Source organism: Salvelinus fontinalis, unplaced genomic scaffold (assembly GCF_029448725.1).
Source record: "Salvelinus fontinalis isolate EN_2023a unplaced genomic scaffold, ASM2944872v1 scaffold_0001, whole genome shotgun sequence".
Taxonomy (NCBI): domain Eukaryota; kingdom Metazoa; phylum Chordata; class Actinopteri; order Salmoniformes; family Salmonidae; genus Salvelinus; species Salvelinus fontinalis.
The window spans coordinates 298486-319975 of record NW_026600210.1 but is presented as its reverse complement, the minus strand read 5'-3'; the positions used below and the strand labels follow the sequence as shown (position 1 = coordinate 319975).

The 21490-nt window shown below is 48.3% G+C and overlaps 1 protein-coding gene across 3 annotated transcripts in view; it reads right to left on the bottom strand.

Annotated features, from left to right (window-relative positions):
* Window positions 1-21490, bottom strand: part of dennd4a (DENN/MADD domain containing 4A) — a 182295-nt gene that overhangs the window by 18517 nt on the left and 142288 nt on the right. For all 3 annotated transcript variants that reach the window (XM_055910129.1, XM_055910128.1, XM_055910130.1), the window contains 4 exons: window positions 21036-21276; window positions 12638-12729; window positions 9532-9701; window positions 4432-4939 (listed from right to left, as the gene is read on the bottom strand). In XM_055910129.1, coding sequence (XP_055766104.1) covers window positions 4432-4939; window positions 9532-9701; window positions 12638-12729; window positions 21036-21276 — 1011 coding nt within the window. The remainder of the gene's footprint in view (window positions 1-4431; window positions 4940-9531; window positions 9702-12637; window positions 12730-21035; window positions 21277-21490) is intronic.

Genomic DNA, 21490 nt, shown 5'->3' with positions numbered 1-21490 from the left:
AACAACAAACGCCCTAGGAAAAACAACAAACGCCCTAGGGACAACAACAAACGCCCTAGGGACAACAACAAACGCCCTAGGGACAACAACAAACGCCCTAGGAACAACAACAAACGACCTGGGAACAACAACAAACGCCCTAGGAACAACAACAAACGCCCTAGGAAAAACAACAAACGCCCTAGGGACAACAACAAACGCCCTAGGAACAACAACAAACGCCCTAGGAACAACAACAAACGCCCTAGGAGCAACAACAAACGCCCTAGGAACAACAACAAACGCCCTAGGGACAACAACAAACGCCCTAGGAACATCAACAAACGCCCTAAGAACATCAACAAACGCCCAAGGAACAACAACAAACGCCCTAGGAGCAACAACAAACGCCCTAGGGACAACAACAAACGCCCTAGGGACAACAACAAACGCCCTAGGAACAACAACAAATGCCCTGGATCCAACAACAAATGCCCTAGGAACAACAACAAACGCCCTAGATCCAACAACAAACACACTAGATCCAACAACAAACGCCCTGGGAAAAACAACAAACGCCCTAGGAACAACAACAAATGCCCTAGGTCCAACAACAAACGCTCTAGATCCAACAACAAACGCCCTAGGAACAACAACAAACGCCCTAGGAACAACAACAAACGCCCTAGGAACAACAACAAACGCCCTAGGAACAACAACAAACGCCCTAGGAACAACAACAAACGCCCTAGGTTCCAACAACAACCGCCCTAGGAACAACAACAAACGCCCTAGGAACAACAACAAACGCCCTAGGAACAACAACAAACGCCCTAGGAACAACAACAAACGCCCTAGGAACAACAACAAACGCCCTAGGTTCCAACAACAAACGCCCTAGGAACATCAACAAACGCCCTAGGTTCCAACAACAAACGCCCTAGGAACAACAACAAACGCCCTAGGTCCAACAACAAACGCCCTAGGTCCAACAACAAACGCCCTAGGAACAACAACAAACGCCCTAGGAACAACAACAAACGCCCTAGGTCCAACAACAAACGCCCTAGGTCCAACAACAAACGCCCTAGATCCAACAACAAACGCCCTAGGTTCCAACAACAAACGCCCTAGGTTCCAACAACAAACGCCCTAGGTCCAACAACAAACGCCCTAGGAACGACAACAAACGCCCAAGGAACAACAACAAACGCCCTAGGAACAACAACAAACGCCCTAGGAACAACAACAAACGCCCTAGGAACAACAACAAACGCCCTAGGAACAACAACAAACGCCCTAGATCCAACAACAAACGCCCTAGATCCAACAACAAACGCCCTAGGAACAACAACAAACGCCCTAGGAACAACAACAAACGCCCTAGGTACAACAACAAACGCCCTAGGTACAACAACAAACGCCCTAGGAACAACAACAAACGCCCTAGGAACAACAACAAACGCCCTAAGTCCAACAACAAACGCCCTAAGTCCAACAACAAACGCCCTAGGTCCAACAACAAACGCCCTAGGTCCAACAACAAACGCCCTAGGTCCAACAACAAACGCCCTAGGAACAACAACAAATGCCCTAGGAACAACAACAAACGCCCTAGGAAAAACAACAAACGCCCTAGGAACAACAACAAACGCCCTAGGTTCAACAACAAACGCCCTAGATCCAACAACAAACGCCCTAGGAACAACAACAAACGCCCTAGGAACAACAACAACAAACGCCCTAGGAACAACAACAACAAACGCCCTAGGAACAACAACAAACGCCCTAGGAACAACAACAAACGCACTAGGAACAACAACAAACGCACTAGGAACAACAACAAACGCCCTAGGAACAACAACAAACGCCCTAGGAACAACAACAAACGCCCTAGGTTCAACAACAAACGCCCTAGATCCAACAACAAACGCCCTAGGAACAACAACAAACGCCCTAGGAACAACAACAAACGCCCTAGGAACAACAACAAACGCCCTAGGAACAACAACAAACGCCCTAGGAACAACAACAAACGCCCTAGGAACAACAACAAACGCCCTAGGAACAACAACAAACGCCCTAGATCCAACAACAAACGCCCTAGGAACAACAACAAACGCCCTAGGAACAACAACAAACGCCCTAGGAAAAACAACAAACGCCCTAGATCCCTGTTTAAAGGGACAATGTACGGGTATGTTCAGTGTAGTGTAATGTATGGGTACGTTCAGAGTAGTGTAATGTACGGGTACGTTCAGTGTAGTGTAATGTACGGGTACGTTCGGTGTAGTGTAACGTACGGGTACGTTCGGTGTAGTGTAATGAACGGGTACGTTCAGAGTAGTGTAACGTACGGGTACGTTCAGTGTAGTGTAATGTACGGGTACGTTAGGTGTAGTGTAATGTACGGGTACGTTAGGTGTAGTGTAATGTATGGGTACGTTCAGTCTAGTGTAATGTACGAGTACGTTCAGTGTAGTGTAATGTACGGGTACGTTCGGTGGAGTGTAATGTACGGGTACGTTCGGTGTAGTGTAATGTACGGGTATGTTAGGTGTAGTGTAATGTACGGGTACGTTCAGTGTAGTGTAATGTACGGGTACGTTCAGTGTAGTGTAATGTACGGGTACGTTCGGTGTAGTGTAATGTACGGGTACGTTCGGTGTAGTGTAATGTACGGGTACGTTCAGTGTAGTGCAATGTACGGGTACGTTCGGTGTAGTGTAATGTACGGGTACGTTCAGTCTAGTGTAATGTACGGGTACGTTCAGTGTAGTGTAACGTACGGGTACGTTCGGTGTAGTGTAACGTACGGGTACGTTAGGTGTAATGTACGGGTACGTTCAGTGTAGTATAATGTATGGGTACGTTCAGAGTAGTGTAATGTACGGGTACGTTCAGAGTAGTGTAATGTATGGGTACGTTCAGTCTAGTGTAATGTACGGGAACGTTCAGTGTAGTGTAACGTACGGGTACGTTCGGTGTAGTGTAATGTACGGGTACGTTAGGTGTAGTGTAATGTATGGTTACGTTCAGAGTAGTGTAATGTATGGGTACGTTCGGTGTAGTGTAATGTACGGGTACGTTCAGTCTAGTGTAATGTACGGGTACGTTCAGTGTAGTGTAACGTACGGGTACGTTCGGTGTAGTGTAACGTACGGGTACGTTCGGTGTAGTGTAACGTACGGGTACGTTCGGTGTAGTGTAATGTACGGGTACGTTAGGTGTAATGTACGGGTACGTTCAGTCTAGTGTAATGTATGGGTACGTTCAGAGTAGTGTAATATACGGGTACGTTCAGTCTAGTGTAATGTACGGGTACGTTCAGTGTAGTGTAACGTACGGGTACGTTCGGTGTAGTGTAATGTACGGGTACGTTAGGTGTAGTGTAATGTACGGGTACGTTCAGTGTAGTGTAATGTACGGGTACGTTCAGTGTAGTGTAACGTATGGGTACGTTCAGTGTAGTGTAATGAACGGGTACGTTCAGAGTAGTTTAATGTATGGGTACGTTCAGTTTAGTGTAATATACGGGTACGTTCAGAGTAGTGTAATGTACGGGTACGTTCAGTGTAGTGTAATGTACGGGTACGTTAGGTGTAGTGTAATGTACGGGTACGTTAGGTGTAGTGTAATGTACGGGTACGTTAGGTGTAGTGTAATGTATGGGTACGTTCAGTCTAGTGTAATGTACGGGTACGTTAGGTGTAGTGTAATGTACGGGTACGTTAGGTGTAGTGTAATGTACGGGTACGTTCAGTGTAGTGTAATGTATGGGTACGTTCAGAGTAGTGTAATGTACGGGTACGTTCAGTGTAGTGTAATGTACGGGTACGTTAGGTGTAGTGTAATGTACGGGTACGTTCAGTGTAGTGTAATGTATGGGTACGTTCAGTGTAGTGTAACATACGGGTACGTTCAGTGTAGTGTAATGAACGGGTACGTTCAGAGAAGTTTAATGTACGGGTACGTTCAGTCTAGTGTAATGTACGGGTACGTTCGGTGTAGTGTAACGTACGGGTACGTTCGGTGTAGTGTAATGAATGGGTACGTTCAGAGTAGTGTAATGTACGGGTACGTTCAGTGTAGTGTAACGTATGGGTACGTTCAGTGTAGTGTAATGAACGGGTACGTTCAGAGTAGTTTAATGTATGGGTACGTTCAGTTTAGTGTAATATACGGGTACGTTCAGAGTAGTGTAATGTACGGGTACGTTCAGTGTAGTGTAATGTACGGGTACGTTAGGTGTAGTGTAATGTACGGGTACGTTAGGTGTAGTGTAATGTACGGGTACGTTCAGTGTAGTGTAACGTATGGGTACGTTCAGTGTAGTGTAATGAACGGGTACGTTCAGAGTAGTTTAATGTATGGGTACGTTCAGTCTAGTGTAATGTACGGGTACGTTCAGTGTAGTGTAATGTACGGGTATGTTCAGTGTAGTTTACCTACCTGTAGTACGTGTCCCTGGCTGCAGTGCTGTGAGGTCAGTATGAGACCGGGCAGATGAGAGGGGAGTTCCAGTCTACGGTAGTACCACACCAGGTTCCAGAATACGATAGGGTGCTGGTCCACGATGCTGGGAGAACCGATCACCTGGTCTCCCTCATTACCCAGCAGAGACTCTAGCTCTTTCCACAGAACCAAGGGACTCAGGTAGGGGACCGTCACCGGGGCTGGGGGTGAGGGGGATGGGGTTGGGGTTGGAGAACTACTCACTGGGGAACTACAAGTTGTAGTTGAGTCAGGGGATGGGGGAGAGGCTGGAGGTGGGGGAGAGGTTGGATCTGAAGTTGGGCCAGGGACAGGGTCCTGTGGACACCCAGCTACACCCTCAGAGTCCTGTTGCTCCTCTGCTGGAGATGTGGTTGACTGGGGCGTCAGCGCTCCAGCTGCAGTCTCGGGGTTGACCGAAACAGCCGTGTCCTCTCCTAAAGGTGGGTGCCTCTCGTCACTGGTCCTAAAGAGACACACATGTACGGGATCTGAGTTGTGTGTATCAGTAGTGGAAAGTTAAAATACTTTTTGTCACACCCTGATCTGTTTAACCCGTCTTTACGCTTGTCTCCACCCCCCCCTCCAGGTGTCGCCCATCTTTCCCATTATCCCCAGTGTATTTATACCTGTGTTCTCTGTTTGTCTCTTGCCAGTTCGTTTTGTTTCGTCAAGTCTACCAGCGTTTTTTCCCCGTGCCCCTGTCTTTCTCTAGTCCGGGTTTTTCTTGTTTTCCTCGTTTTTTTGACCATTCTGCCTGCCCTGACCCTGAGCCTGCCTGCCATTCTGTACCTCGTCACACGACCCTGTATTACTGACCTCTGCCTGCTCTGACCCTGAGCCTATCTGTCGTTCTGTACCTTTCGGACTCTGGACTACTGACCTCCGCCTGCCCTTGACCTGTCGTTTGCCTGCCCCCCTGTTTATGTAATAAACTTTTGTTACTTCAAAACTGTCTGCATCTGGGTCTTCTCCTGAGCCTTGATAACTTTAAATCTCTACGTAAGGAGTTTTGTATCTGTACTTTACTATTTATATTTTAAAGGTTTTACTCCACTACATTCCTAAAGAACATAATGTACTTCGTACTCCATACATTGTCCTTGACACCCAGAAGTACTTGTTACATTTCGAAAGGCAGGACAGAATTATGGTCCAATTCACACACCTATTAATTAAACGTGTTGTCATCCCTGCTGCCTCTGATCTGGCAGACTCACTAAACACAAATACTGCGTTTGTAAATTATGTCGTCTGGTTTGCTAAAATATACAGTTCATTCTGAATGTTTTCAGACCTTTTCCACATTTTGTTATATTATATTATTTTAAAATTGACTAAATAATTTCCCCTCATCAATCTACACACAATACGACATAATGACAATGCAAAAAAATGTTTTACATAAGTATTCAGACCCTTTACTCAATACTTTGTTGAAGCACGTTTGGCAGCGATTTCAGCATCGAGTCTTCTTGGGTATGACGCTACAAGCTTTGCACACCTGTATTAGGGGAGTTTCTCCCATTCTTCTCTGCAGATCCTCTCAAACACTGTCAGGTTGGATGGTTCGATCTGGTTCAAGTCCGGGCTCTGGCAGGGCTATTCAAGGACATTCAGAGACTTGTCCTGAAGCCACTCCTGCGTTGTCTTGGCTGAGTGCTTAGGCTCGTTGTCCTGTTAGAAGATTAACCTTCGTGCTCTGGAGCAGGTTTTCATCAAGGATCTCTCTGTACTGTGCTCCATTCATCTTTCCCTCGATCCTGACTAGTCTCCCAGTCCCTGCCGCTGAAAAACATCCCCACAGCATGATGCTGCCACCACCATGCTTCACCGTAGGGACGGTGCCAGGTTTCCTCCAGACACGACACTTGGCATTCAGGCCAAAGAGTTCAATCTTGGTTACATCAGACCAGAGAATCTTGTTTCTCATGATCTGAGAGTCTTTAGGTGCCTTTTGGCAAACTCCAAGCAGGCTGTCATGTGCCTGATTGGTGGAGTTCCCTAGGACCGAAAAGAGCTTCTAGACATCTAAACAGCCATCACTAACCTCCATTTGGATGAGGACTTCTACTTCAATGAGTCGGAAGTGAAAGACATATTGATTATCGCAGACTAGGCCCAAATCCCTGACACTTAAAGAAGGAGGAGACTGTGCTATAGAAGCCGGCGTGTGGTATATCTGACAAGACTATGTCGGAGAGTGATTAAATCGCCTCTACCCCTCCGTTCTATTGGCCAACGTGCAATCACTGGAGAATAAACTGGATGAGTTCCGTTCGAGACGATCCTATCAACGGATTCATCCGATGGCATTGAGGAGTTTACCACATCAGCTCGGCCCTCTTTTTCCTGTAGTCCACGATCAGCTCCTTTTGTCTTGCTGACGTTGAGCAAGACAATCCGTCTGGACCTGCGGCCTTGTTAATCTCTTAATCTGTTTAAAAGTCTAAATCGCATCAGTTACGGAGAGCGCATAGAATCGTATTTAGCTCGCGGCTTGGTTTCCCTTTTGTAGTCCGTGATAGTTCACTGAGGATGTTGGGCCTCCCGGGTGGCGCAGTGGTCTCTGGGTTCGCGCCCAGGCTCAACCGGAAGGTTGAAGGTTGAGGCAACCGGGAGGTCCGTGGGGCGACGCACAATTGGCATAGCGTCGTCCGGGTTAGGGAGGGTTTGGCCGGTAGGGATATCCTTGTCTCAGTATGTAAAAATGTAATAAAATGTATGCACTCTACTGTAAGTCGCTCTGGATAAGAGCGTCTGCTAAATGACTAAAATGTAAATGTAAATGTAATGTTGCCTGTAATCCAACGTCAGCAAGACAAAGGAGCTGATCGTAGACTAGAGGAAATGAAAGGCTAAGCACACCCCCATCCACATCAACGGGGCTGTAGTGGAGCGGGTCGAGAGCTTCAAGTTTCTCGGTGTCCACATCACTAAGGAACTATCATGGTCCAAACACACCAAGACAGTAGTGAAGAGGGCACGACAACACCTCTTCCCCCTCAGTAGGCTGAATAGATTTGGTATGGGTCCTCAGATCCTCAAAAAGTTATACAGCTGCACCATCGAGAGCATCTTGACCGGTTGCATCACCGCCTGGTATGGGAACTGCTTGGCATCTGACCGCAAGGCGCTACAGAAGGTAGTGCGTTCGGCCCAGTACATCACTGGGGCCAAGCTTCCTGCCATCCAGGACCTCTACACCAGGCGGTGTCAGAGGAAGGCCCTAAAAATGGTCAAAGACTCCAGTCACCCAAGGCTTAGACTGTTCTCTCTGCTACCGCACAGCAAGCGGCACCGGAGCACCAAGTCTGGAACCAAGTCATAGACTGTTCTCTCTGCTACAGCACGGCAAGCGGTACCGGAGCACCAAGTCTGGAACCAAGTCATAGACTGTTCTCTCTGCTACCGCACGGCAAGCGGTACCAATGCACCAAGTCTGGAACCAAGTCATAGACTGTTCTCTCTGCTACCGCACGGCAAGCGGTACCGGAGCACCAAGTCTGGAACCAACAGGACCCTGAACAGCTCCCAAGCCATAACACGGCTAAATAGTTAGTCTGGGTAGCTATTTGGTTAACTATTTAACTATCTACATTGACCCCCCCCCCCCCCCTTTTCTGTTGTTGCACTAACTCTATTGACTCATCACATAACGCTGTGGTAATTATTTGTTATCTATCCTGTTGTCTAGTTACTTCACCCTACAGTATACTGCTGTTACATATGTACATATCTACCTCAATTATCTTCTACCCCTGCACATCAACTCGGGTCCTGATACCCCAAGTTATCTTTACTCATTGTGTATTTATTCTCTCTGCATTGTTGGGAAGTAGGGCCTGTCAGGAAGTTAATCTGTTGTTTACCAAGCATGGGAAATACAATTTAATTTGATTTATTTTACTGGGTAACTTTTACTTGAGTCACTTTCTATCAAGGTATCTTTACTCTAGTAGGACAATACGGTACTTTTTCTACCAGCGGTGTGTGTATGTGTGTGTGTATCGTAGTGTGTGTGTGTGTGTGTGTGTGTGTGTTATTAGTCCTCACAACATTGGAAATAGGTGTATGTGTATGTGTCGTAGTGTGTGTGTGTGTGTGTGTGTCGTAGTGTGTGTGTGTGTGTCATAGTGTGTGTGTGTGTGTGTGTGTGTGTGTCGTAGTGTGTGTGTGTGTGTGTCATAGTGTGTGTGTGTGTGTCGTAGTGTATGTGTGTGTCGTAGTGTGTGTGTGTGTGTGTGTATAGTGTGTGTGTGTGTGTGTGTGTGTGTGTGTATAGTGTGTGTGTGTGTGTGTGTGTGTGTCGTAGTGTGTGTGTGTGTGTATAGTGTGTGTGTCGTAGTGTGTGTGTGTGTGTGTGTCGTAGTGTGTGTGTGTGTGTGTATGTCGTAGTGTGTGTGTGTGTGTGTGTGTGTGTATAGTGTGTTATCACCTGTGTCTCAGGTCCCTGATGTGTACAGTCAGGAAGGGCCACAGAGTGTGTGTGTGCGTGTGTATAGTGTGTGTGTGTGTATAGTGTGTGTGTGTCTGTATAGTGTGTGTGTGTGTGTATAGTGTGTGTGTGTGTGTATAGTGTGTTATCACCTGTGTCTCAGGTCCCTGATGTGTACAGTCAGGAAGGGCCACAGAGTGTGTGTGTGCGTGTGTATAGTGTGTGTGTGTGTATAGTGTGTGTGTGTCTGTATAGTGTGTGTGTGTGTGTATAGTGTGTGTGTGTGTGTATAGTGTGTTATCACCTGTGTCTCAGGTCCCTGATGTGTACAGTCAGGAAGGGCCACAGAGTGTGTGTGTGTGTGTGTGTGTATAGTGTGTTATCACCTGTGTCTCAGGTCCCTGATGTGTACAGTCAGGAAGGGCCACAGAGTGTGTGTGTGTGTGTGTGTGTATAGTGTGTTATCACCTGTGTCTCAGGTCCCTGATGTGTACAGTCAGGAAGGGCCACAGAGTGTGTGTGTGCGTGTGTATAGTGTGTGTGTGTGTATAGTGTGTGTGTGTCTGTATAGTGTGTGTGTGTGTGTATAGTGTGTGTGTGTGTGTATAGTGTGTTATCACCTGTGTCTCAGGTCCCTGATGTGTACAGTCAGGAAGGGCAGGAAGGAAGAGCCACAGAAAGGACAGGTAGTGTTGAGGTTGGAGTCATCGGCCGTCCATCCTGCCATGATCTCTTCATCGTACACCAGACAGTCACATGTCTTACAGCGACAGCAGCTAGACATCAACACCTGGAGACATAAGAGACCCAGGAACAGTTGACTCACTGACCGGTTGACTACTGACCGCGGTAGTGTAGTGGTGACGGAGGTGGAAGAGGCTGTAACAGGCTATAACAGGCTATAACAGGCTATAACTCTGACCTCGGTAGTGTAGTGGTGACGGAGGTGGAAGAGGCTATAACAGGCTATAACAGGCGATAACAGTCTATAACAGGCTATAACAGTCTATAACTCTGACCTCAGTAGTGTAGTGGTGATGGAGGTGGAAGAGGCTATAACAGGCTATAACACTGACCTCGGTAGTGTAGTGGTGACGGAGGTGGAAGAGGCTATAACAGGCTATAACACTGACCTCGGTAGTGTAGTGGTGACGGAGGTGGAAGAGGCTATAACAGGCTATAACACTGACCTCGGTAGTGTAGTGGTGACGGAGGTGGAAGAGGCTATAACAGGCTATAACAGGCTATAACACTGACCTCGGTAGTGTAGTGGTGACGGAGGTGGAAGAGGCTATAACAGTCTATAACAGGCTATAACAGGCTATAACTCTGACCTCGGTAGTGTAGTGGTGACGGAGGTGGAAGAGGCTATAACAGGCTATAACAGGCTATAACTCTGACCTCGGTAGTGTAGTGGTGATGGAGGTTGAAGAGGCTATAACAGGCTATAACTCTGACCTCGGTAGTGTAGTGGTGACGGAGGTTGAAGAGGCTATAACAGGCTATAACAGGCTATAACAGGCTATAACTCTGACCTCAGTAGTGTAGTGGTGACGGAGGTGGAAGAGGCTATAACAGTCTATAACAGTCTATACCTCTGACCTCGGTAGTGTAGTGGTCACCGAGGTGGAAGAGGCTATAACAGGCTATAACAGGCTATAACACTGACCTCGGTAGTGTAGTGGTGATGGAGGTGGAAGAGGCTATAACAGACTATAACAGGCTATAACACTGACCTCGGTAGTGTAGTGGTGACGGAGGTGGAAGAGGCTATAACAGGCTATAACACTGACCTCGGTAGTGTAGTGGTGACGGAGGTGGAAGAGGCTATAACAGGCTATAACAGTCTATAACAGGCTATAACAGTATATAACTCTGACCTCAGTAGTGTAGTGGTGACGGAGGTGGAAGAGGCTATAACAGGCTATAACAGGCTATAACACTGACCTCGGTAGTGTAGTGGTGACGGAGGTGGAAGAGGCTATAACAGGCTATAACAGGCTATAACACTGACCTCAGTAGTGTAGTGTTGACGGAGGTGGAAGAGGCTATAACAGTCTATAACAGGCTATAACAGTCTATAACAGGCTATAACAGGCTATAACAGTCTATAACAGTCTATAACAGTCTATAACAGTCTATAACAGTCTATAACACTGACCTCAGTAGTGTAGTGGTGATGGAGGTGGAATAGGCTATAACAGTCTATAACAAGCTATAACTCTGACATCAGTAGTGTAGTGGTGACGGATGTGGAAGAGGCTATAACAGGCTATAACAGGCTATAACTCTGACATCAGTAGCGTAGTGGTGACGGAGGTGGAAGAAGCTATAACAGGCTATAACAGTCTATAACTCTGACCTCAGTAGTGTAGTGGTGACGGAGGTGGAAGAGGCTATTACAGACTATAACAGGCTATAACAGGCTATAACTCTGACCTCAGTAGTGTAATGGTGACGGAGGTGGAAGAGGCTCTAACAGGCTATAACAGTCTATAACAGTCTATAACTCTGACCTCGGTGGTGAAGTGGTGACGGAGGTGGAAGAGGCTATAACAGGCTATAACAGGCTATAACAGGCCATAACTCTGACCTCGGTAGTGTAGTGGTGACGGAGGTGGAAGAGGCTATAACAGGCTATAACTCTGACCTCAGTAGTGTAGTGGTGACGGAGGTGGAAGAGGCTCTAACAGGCTATAACAGGCTATAACTCTGACCTCGGTAGTGTAGTGGTGACGGAGGTGGAAGAGGCTATAACAGGCTATAACAGGCCATAACTCTGACCTCGGTAGTGTAGTGGTGACGGAGGTGGAAGAGGCTATAACAGGCTATAACAGGCTATAACAGGCTATAACAGGCTATAACAGTCTATAACAGTCTATAACAGTCTATAACAGTCTATAACAGTCTATAACAGTCTATAACAGTCTATAACTCTGACCTCGGTAGTGTAGTGGTGACGGAGGTGGAAGAGGCTATAACAGGCTATAACAGGCCATAACTCTGACCTCGGTAGTGTAGTGGTGACGGAGGTGGAAGAGGCTATAACAGGCTATAACAGTCTATAACTCTGACCTCAGTAGTGTAGTGGTGACGGAGGTGGAAGAGGCTATAACAGGCTATAACAGGCTATAACAGGCCATAACTCTGACCTCGGTAGTGTAGTGGTGACGGAGGTGGAAGAGGCTATAACAGGCTATAACTCTGACCTCAGTAGTGTAGTGGTGACGGAGGTGGAAGAGGCTATAACAGGCTATAACAGTCTATAACTCTGACCTCAGTAGTGTAGTGGTGACGGAGGTGGAAGAGGCTCTAACAGGCTATAACAGGCTATAACTCTGACCTCGGTAGTGTAGTGGTGACGGAGGTGGAAGAGGCTATAACAGGCTATAACAGGCCATAACTCTGACCTCGGTAGTGTAGTGGTGACGGAGGTGGAAGAGGCTATAGTATAACAGTCTATAACAGTCTATAACAGTCTATAACAGTCTATAACAGTCTATAACAGTCTATAACAGTCTATAACAGTCTATAACAGTCTATAACAGTCTATAACAGTCTATAACTCTGACCTCGGTAGTGTAGTGGTGACGGAGGTGGAAGAGGCTATAACAGGCCATAACAGGCCATAACTCTGACCTCGGTAGTGTAGTGGTGACGGAGGTGGAAGAGGCTATAACAGGCTATAACAGGCTATAACAGGCCATAACAGGCCATAACTCTGACCTCGGTAGTGTAGTGGTGACGGAGGTGGAAGCGGGAGGCATCAGGAGACGAGTCTGGAGTCTGGGGACCTCTAGAGGGAGGAGCCAAACCACCTGGGAATAATAGAACAGGAAATAGAGTTACCATCAGCCAATCACATACAGGTGCATAGAGTTACCATCAGCCAATCACATACAGTACAGAAATACATAGAGTTACCATCAGCCAATCACATACAGTACAGAAATACATAGAGTTACCATCAGCCAATCACATACAGTACAGAAATACATAGAGTTACCATCAGCCAATCACATACAGGTGCATAGAGTTACCATCAGCCAATCACATACAGGTACATAGAGTTACCATCAGCCAATCACATACAGGTACATAGAGTTACCATCAGCCAATCACATACAGTACAGCAATACATAGAGTTACCATCAGCCAATCACATACAGGTACATAGAGTTACCATCAGCCAATCACATACAGTACATAGAGTTACCATCAGCCAATCACATACAGGTGCATAGAGTTACCATCAGCCAATCACATACAGTACAGAAATACATAGAGCTACCATCAGCCAATCACATACAGGTACATAGAGTTACCATCAGCCAATCACATACAGTACAGAAATACATAGAGTTACCATCAGCCAATCACATACAGTACAGAAATACATAGAGTTACCATCAGCCAATCACATACAGTACAGAAATACATAGAGTTACCATCAGCCAATCACATACAGGTACATAGAGTTACCATCAGCCAATCACATACAGGTACATAGAGTAACCATCAGCCAATCACATACAGTACAGCAATACATAGAGTTACCATCAGCCAATCACATACAGTACAGAAATACATAGAGTTACCATCAGCCAATCACATACAGGTGCATAGAGTTACCATCAGCCAATCACATACAGGTGCATAGAGTTACCATCAGCCAATCACATACAGGTGCATAGAGTTACCATCAGCCAATCACATACAGTACAGAAATACATAGAGTTGCTATCAGCCAATCACATACAGTACAGAAATACATAGAGTTACCATCAGCCAATCACATACAGTACAGAAATACATAGAGTTGCTATCAGCCAATCACATACAGTACAGAAATACATAGAGTTACCATCAGCCAATCACATACAGTACAGAAATACATAGAGTTGCTATCAGCCATTCACATACAGTACAGAAATACATAGAGTTACCATCAGCCAATCACATACAGGTGCATAGAGTTACCATCAGCCAATCACATACAGGTACATAGAGTTACCATCAGCCAATCACATACAGTACAGAAATACATAGAGTTACCATCAGCCAATCACATACAGTACAGAAATACATAGAGTTACCATCAGCCAATCACATACAGTACAGAAATACATAGAGTTGCTATCAGCCAATCACATACAGTACAGAAATACATAGAGTTACCATCAGCCAATCACATACAGTACAGAAATACATAGAGCTACCATCAGCCAATCACATACAGTACAGAAATACATAGAGTTACTATCAGCCAATCACATTCAGTACAGAAATACATAGAGTTACCATCAGCCAATCACATACAGTACAGAAATACATAGAGTTACCATCAGCCAATCACATACAGTACAGCAATACATAGAGTTACCATCAGCCAATCACATTCAGTACAGAAATACATAGAGTTACCATCAGCCAATCACATACAGTACAGAAATACATAGAGCTACCATCAGCCAATCACATACAGTACAGAAATACATAGAGTTACTATCAGCCAATCACATACAGTACAGAAATACATAGAGTTACCATCAGCCAATCACATACAGTACAGAAATACATAGTTACCATCAGCCAATCACATACAGCACAGAAACAAATAGAGTTACCATCAGCCAATCACATACAGTACAGAAACAAATAGAGTAACCATCAGCCAATCACACACAGTACAGAAATACATAGAGTTACCATCAGCCAATCACATACAGTACAGACATACATAGTTACCATCAGCCAATCACATTCAGTACAGAAATACATAGAGCTACCATCAGCCAATCACATACAGTACAGAAACAAATAGAGTAACCATCAGCCAATCACATACAGTACAGAAATACATAGTTACCATCAGCCAATCACATACAGCACAGAAACACATAGAGTTACCATCAGCCAATCACATACAGTACAGAAAGCACAGAGTGACTGATGATGGGGCACAGAGTGACTGATGATGGGGTACAGGGTGACTGATGATGGGGCACAGAGTGACTGATGATGGGGCACATGGTGACTGATGATGGGGCACAGAGTGACTGATGATGGGGCACAGAGTGACTGATGATGGGGCACAGAGTGACTGATGATGGGGCACAGAGTGACTGATGATGGGGCACAGAGTGACTGATGATGGGGCACAGGGTGACTGACGGGGCATAGAGTGACTGATGATGGGGTACAGGGTGACTGATGATGGGGCACAGGGTGACTGATGATGGGGCACAGAGTGACTGATGATGGGGCACAGAGTGACTGATGGTGAGCAGGGTGACTGATGATGGGGTACAGGGTGACTGATGATGGGGCACAGAGTGACTGATGATGGGGCACATGGTGACTGATGATGGGGCACAGAGTGACTGATGATGGGGCACAGAGTGACTGATGGGGAGCAGGGTGAGTGATGATGGGGCACAGAGTGACTGATGATGGGGCACAGGGTGACTGATGATGGGGCACAGAGTGACTGATGATGGGGCACAGAGTGACTGATGATGGGGCACAGGGTGACTGATGATGGGGCACAGGGTGACTGATGATGGGGCACAGAGTGACTGATGATGGGGCACAGGGTGACTGATGATGGGGCACAGAGTGACTGATGATGGGGCACAGAGTGACTGATGATGGGACACATGGTGACTGATGATGGGGCACAGAGTGACTGATGATGGGGCACAGAGTGACTGATGATGGGGCACAGAGTGACTGATGGGGAGCAGGGTGAGTGATGATGGGGCACAGAGTGACTGATGATGGGGCACAGGGTGACTGATGATGGGGCACAGGGTGACTGATGATGGGGCACAGGGTGACTGATGATGGGGCACAGGGTGACTGATGATGGGGCACAGAGTGACTGATGATGGGGCACAGAGTGACTGATGATGGGGCACAGAGTGACTGATGATGGGGCACAGAGTGACTGATGATGGGGCACATGGTGACTGATGATGGGGCACAGAGTGACTGATGATGGGGCACAGAGTGACTGATGATGGGGCACAGAGTGACTGATGGGGAGCAGGGTGAGTGATGATGGGGCACAGAGTGACTGATGATGGGGCACAGGGTGACTGATGATGGGGCACAGACTGACTGATGATGGGGCACAGGGTGACTGATGATGGGGCACAGAGTGACTGATGATGGGGCACAGAGTGACTGATGATGGGGCACAGAGTGACTGATGGTGAGCAGGGTGACTGATGATGGGGTACAGGGTGACTGATGATGGGGCACAGAGTGACTGATGATGGGGCACATGGTGACTGATGATGGGGCACAGAGTGACTGATGATGGGGCACAGAGTGACTGATGATGGGGCACATGGTGACTGATGATGGGGCACATGGTGACTGATGATGGGGCACAGAGTGACTGATGATGGGGCACAGAGTGACTGATGATGGGGCACAGAGTGACTGATGATGGGGCACAGAGTGACTGATGATGGGGCACAGAGTGACTGATGATGGGGCACAGAGTGACTGATGATGGGGCACAGGGTGACTGATGATAGGGCACAGGGTGACTGGTGATTGGGGAACAGAGTGACTGATGATGGGGCACAGAGTGACTGATGATGGGGCACATAGTGACTGATGATGGGGCACAGAGTGACTGATGGTGAGCAGGGTGACTGATGATGGGGCACAGAGTGACTGATGATGGGGCACAGAGTGACTGATGATGAGCAGGGTGACTGATGATGGGGTACAGGGTGACTGATGATGGGGCACAGAGTGACTGATGATGGGGCACAGAGTGACTGATGATGGGGTACAGGGTGACTGATGATGGGGCACAGAGTGACTGATGATGGGGCACAGAGTGACTGATGATGGGGCACAGAGTGACTGATGATGGGGCACAGAGTGACTGATGATGGGGCACAGAGTGACTGATGATGGGGCACAGAGTGACTGATGATGGGGCACATGGTGACTGATGATGGGGCACAGAGTGACTGATGATGGGGCACAGAGTGACTGATGATGGGGCACAGAGTGACTGATGATGGGGCACAGAGTGACTGATGATGGGGCACAGAATGACTGATGATGGGGAACAGAATGACTGATGATGGGGCACAGAGTGACTGATGATGGGGCACAGAGTGACTGATGGGGAGCAGGGTGACTGATGATGGGGCACAGGGTGACTGGTGATGGGGAACAGAGTGACTGATGGGGCACAGAGTGACTGATGATGGGGCACAGAGTGACTGATGGTGAGCAGGGTGACTGATGATGGGGCACAGAGTGACTGATGATGGGGCACAGAGTGACTGATGGTGAGCAGGGTGACTGATGATGGGGTACAGGGTGACTGATGATGGGGCACAGAGTGACTGATGATGGGGCACAGAGTGACTGATGATGGGGCACAGAGTGACTGATGATGGGGCACATGGTGACTGATGATGGGGCACATGGTGACTGATGATGGGGCACATGGTGACTGATGATGGGGCACAGAGTGACTGATGATGGGGCACATGGTGACTGATGATGGGGCACATGGTGACTGATGATGGGGCACAGAGTGACTGATGATGGGGCACAGAGTGACTGATGGGGAACAGGGTGACTGATGATGGGGGACATGGTGACTGATGGGGAGCAGGGTGAGTGATGATGGGGCAAAGAGTAACTGATGATGGGGCACAGAGTGACGGATGGGGCACAGAGTGACTGATGACGGGGCACAGAGTGACTGATGATGGGGCACAGAGTGACTGATGATGGGGCACATGGTGACTGATGATGGGGCACATGGTGACTGATGATGGGGCACAGAGTGACTGATGATGGGGCACAGAGTGACTGATGGGGAACAGGGTGACTGATGATGGGGCACATGGTGACTGATGGGGAGCAGGGTGAGTGATGATGGGGAAAAGAGTAACTGATGATGGGGCACAGAGTGACTGATGGGGCACAGAGTGACTGATGGGGAGCAGGGTGAGTGATGATGGGGCACAGAGTGACTGATGATGGGGCACAGAGTGACTGATGATAGGGCACAGGGTGACTGGTGGGCAACAGGGTGACTGATGATGGGGCACAGAGTGACTGATGGGCAACAGGGTGACTGATGATGGGGCACAGGGTGACTGATGATGGGGCACAGGGTGACTGATGATGGGGCACAGAGTGACTGATGGGGAGCAGGGTGAGTGATGATGGGGCACAGAGTGACTGATGATGGGGCACAGAGTGACTGGTGATGGGACACAGGGTGACTGATGATGGGCACAGGGTGACTGATGATGGGCACAGGGTGACTGATGATGGGGAACAGGGTGACTGATGATGGGGAACAGGGTGACTGATGATGGGGAACAGGGTGACTGGTGATGGGCAGAGGGTGACTGGTGATGGGCACAGGGTGACTGATGATGGGCACAGGGTGACTGATGATGGGCACAGGGTGACAGATGATAGGGCACAGGGTGACTGGTGATGGGCAGAGGGTGACTGGTGATGGGCACAGGGTGACTGATGATGGGCACAGGGTGACTGGTGATGGGCACAGGGTGACTGGTGATGGGCAGAGGGTGACTAATGATGGGCACAGGGTGACAGATGATGGGCACAGGGTGACAGATGATGGGGCAGAGGGTGACTGATGGGGCACAGAGTGAGTGATGATGGGGCACAGAGTGAGTGATGATTGGGCATAGAATGAGTGATGAGGATGTGAAGGACACGCAGCAGGTTGCCATTCCCCTATAACCTGTAATCAGGGGACTGATTCTTCCACACAGGGGGTTCTGGTATGTGAGTGTGTATGTATGCCTGTGTATCTTACCCAGCCCCATCACTAAGTCATCCTCCTCTTACCCAGCCCCATCACTAAGTCATCCTCCTCTTACCCAGCCCCATCACTAAGTCATCCTCCTCTTACCCAGCCCCATCACTAAGTCATCCTCCTCTTACCCAGCCCCATCACTAAGTCATCCTCCTCTTACCCAGCCCCATCACTAGGTCCTCCTCCTCTTACCCAGCCCCATCACTAAGTCCTCCTCCTCTTACCCAGCCCCATCACTAAGTCACTCTCCTCTTACCCAGCCCCATCACTAAGTCATCCTCCTCTTACCCAGCCCCATCACTAAGTCCTCCTCCTCTTACCCAGCCCCATCACTAAGTCATCCTCCTCTTACCCAGCCCCATCACTAAGTCATCCTCCTCTTACCCAGCCCCATCACTAAGTCCTCCTCCTCTAACCCAGCCCCATCACTAAGTCATCCTCCTCTTACCCAGCCCCATCACTAAGTCATCCTCCTCTTACCCAGCCCCATCACTAAGTCATCCTCCTCTTACCCAGCCCCATCACTAAGTCATCCTCCTCTTACCCAGCCCCATCACTAAGTCATCCTCCTCTTACCCAGCCCCATCACTAGGTCCTCCTCCTCTTACCCAGCCCCATCACTAAGTCCTCCTCCTCTTACCCAGCCCCATCACTAAGTCACTCTCCTCTTACCCAGCCCCATCACTAAGTCATCCTCCTCTTACCCAGCCCCATCACTAAGTCCTCCTCCTCTTACCCAGCCCCATCACTAAGTCATCCTCCTCTTACCCAGCCCCATCACTAAGTCCTCCTCCTCTTACCCAGCCCCATCACTAAGTCCTCCTCCTCTTACCCAGCCCCATCACTAAGTCATCCTCCTCTAACCCAGCCCCATCACTAAGTCCTCCTCCTCTTACCCAGCCCCATCACTAAGTCATCCTCCTCTTACCCAGCCCCATCACTAAGTCATCCTCCTCTAACCCAGCCCCATCACTAAGTCATCCTCCTCTAACCCAGCCCCATCACTAAGTCCTCCTCCTCTAACACAGCCCCATCACTAAGTCCTCCTCCTCTTACCCAGCCCCATCACTAAGTCCTCCTCCTCTAACCCAGCCCCATCACTAAATCATACTCCTCTTACCCAGCCCCATCACTAAGTCCTCCTCCTCTAACCCAGCCCCATCACTAAGTCCTCCTCCTCTAACCCAGCCCCATCACTAAGTCATCCTCCTCTTACCCAGCCCCATCACTAAGTCCTCCTCTTACCCAGCCCCATCACTAAGTCATCCTCCTCTAACCCAGCCCCATCACTAAGTCATCCTCCTCCTCTTACCCAGCCCCATCACTAAGTCCTCCTCCTCTTACCCAGCCACATCACTAAGTCATCCTATTCTTACCCAGCCCCATCACTAAGTCCTCCTCCTCTAACCCAGCCCCATCACTAAGTCATCCTCCTCTTACCCAGCCCCATCACTAAGTCACCCTCCTCTTACCCAGTCCCATCACTAAGTCCTCCTCCTCTTACCCAGCCCCATCACTAAGTCCTCCTCCTCTAACCCAGCCCCATCACTAAGTCATCCTCCTCTTACCCAGCCCCATCACTAAGTCCTCCTCCTCTAACCCAGCCCCATCACTAAGTCATCCTCCTCTTACCCAGCCCCATCACTAAGTCACCCTCCTCTAACCCAGCCCCATCACTAAGTCATCCTCCTCTTACCCAGCCCCAACACTAAGTCCTCCTCCTCTAACCCAGCCCCATCACTAAGTCATCCTCCTCTTACCCAGCCCCATCACTAAGTCATCCTCCTCTTACCCAGCCCCATCACTAAGTCATCCTCCTCTTACCCAGCCCCATCACTAAGTCATCCTCCTCTAACCCAGCCCCATCACTAAGTCATCCTCCTCTAACCCAGCCCCATCACTAAGTCCTCCTCCTCTAACCCAGCCCCATCACCAAGTCATCCTCCTCTTACCCAGCCCCATCACTAAGTCATCCTCCTCTAACCCAGCCCCATCACTAAGTCATCCTCCTCTAACCCAGCCCCATCACTAAGTCATCCTCCTCTAACCCAGCCCCATCACTAAGTCACCCTTAAAAATATTTAGACATTTTTGTAATTGAAGTTTAATATTATATAACATTCTTAAAATTGTTGCAATAATAAAACATTATAAAATACTATTTTTGGTAAGGAATTAACCATTTACATCCTGTTAACTTATGTCAAACTCAAAAGCCACTGAAACTAGCAAACTAGCAAACTTAGACACAGAGTGAGAACGAGGAGGGACTACTTTACGCACTGGAGAAGGAGTTGTGGCGGAACACCTTGCAGGGCGAGGTGGGGCTCTGAGAGACGAGGCGTCCCCTGGCTGGGCTCCTCCTCAGGCACGTGACGCTGTCGTGCTGGGGGGAGGCGTAGGAGGAGGTGAAGGAAGAGGTGAAACCTTCAGGGTCCAGGACAGAGCCCTCCTCCAACAAAGAGGTGCATTCTGGGTCCACTGAGGTCATTGACGACACGCTGATCTGGTCACAGTTCACATCCTGTGGGAGCAGAGTGTTACTTTTCAAATGGTGCACAGTACCCAAAATGGCATGTTGACAATGATCAGGTTTCAACAAACGATTTACTTTTATTAAAGATAATTTCAGATTGAGCTGACGTCTGCAGCATTGAGGGAATGTGATCTTTTTCTTTTTAAATGTCTGTTGCTATGCACATGTCGTTAATCTGCGTTGGATCCCGGACAATGTCTTC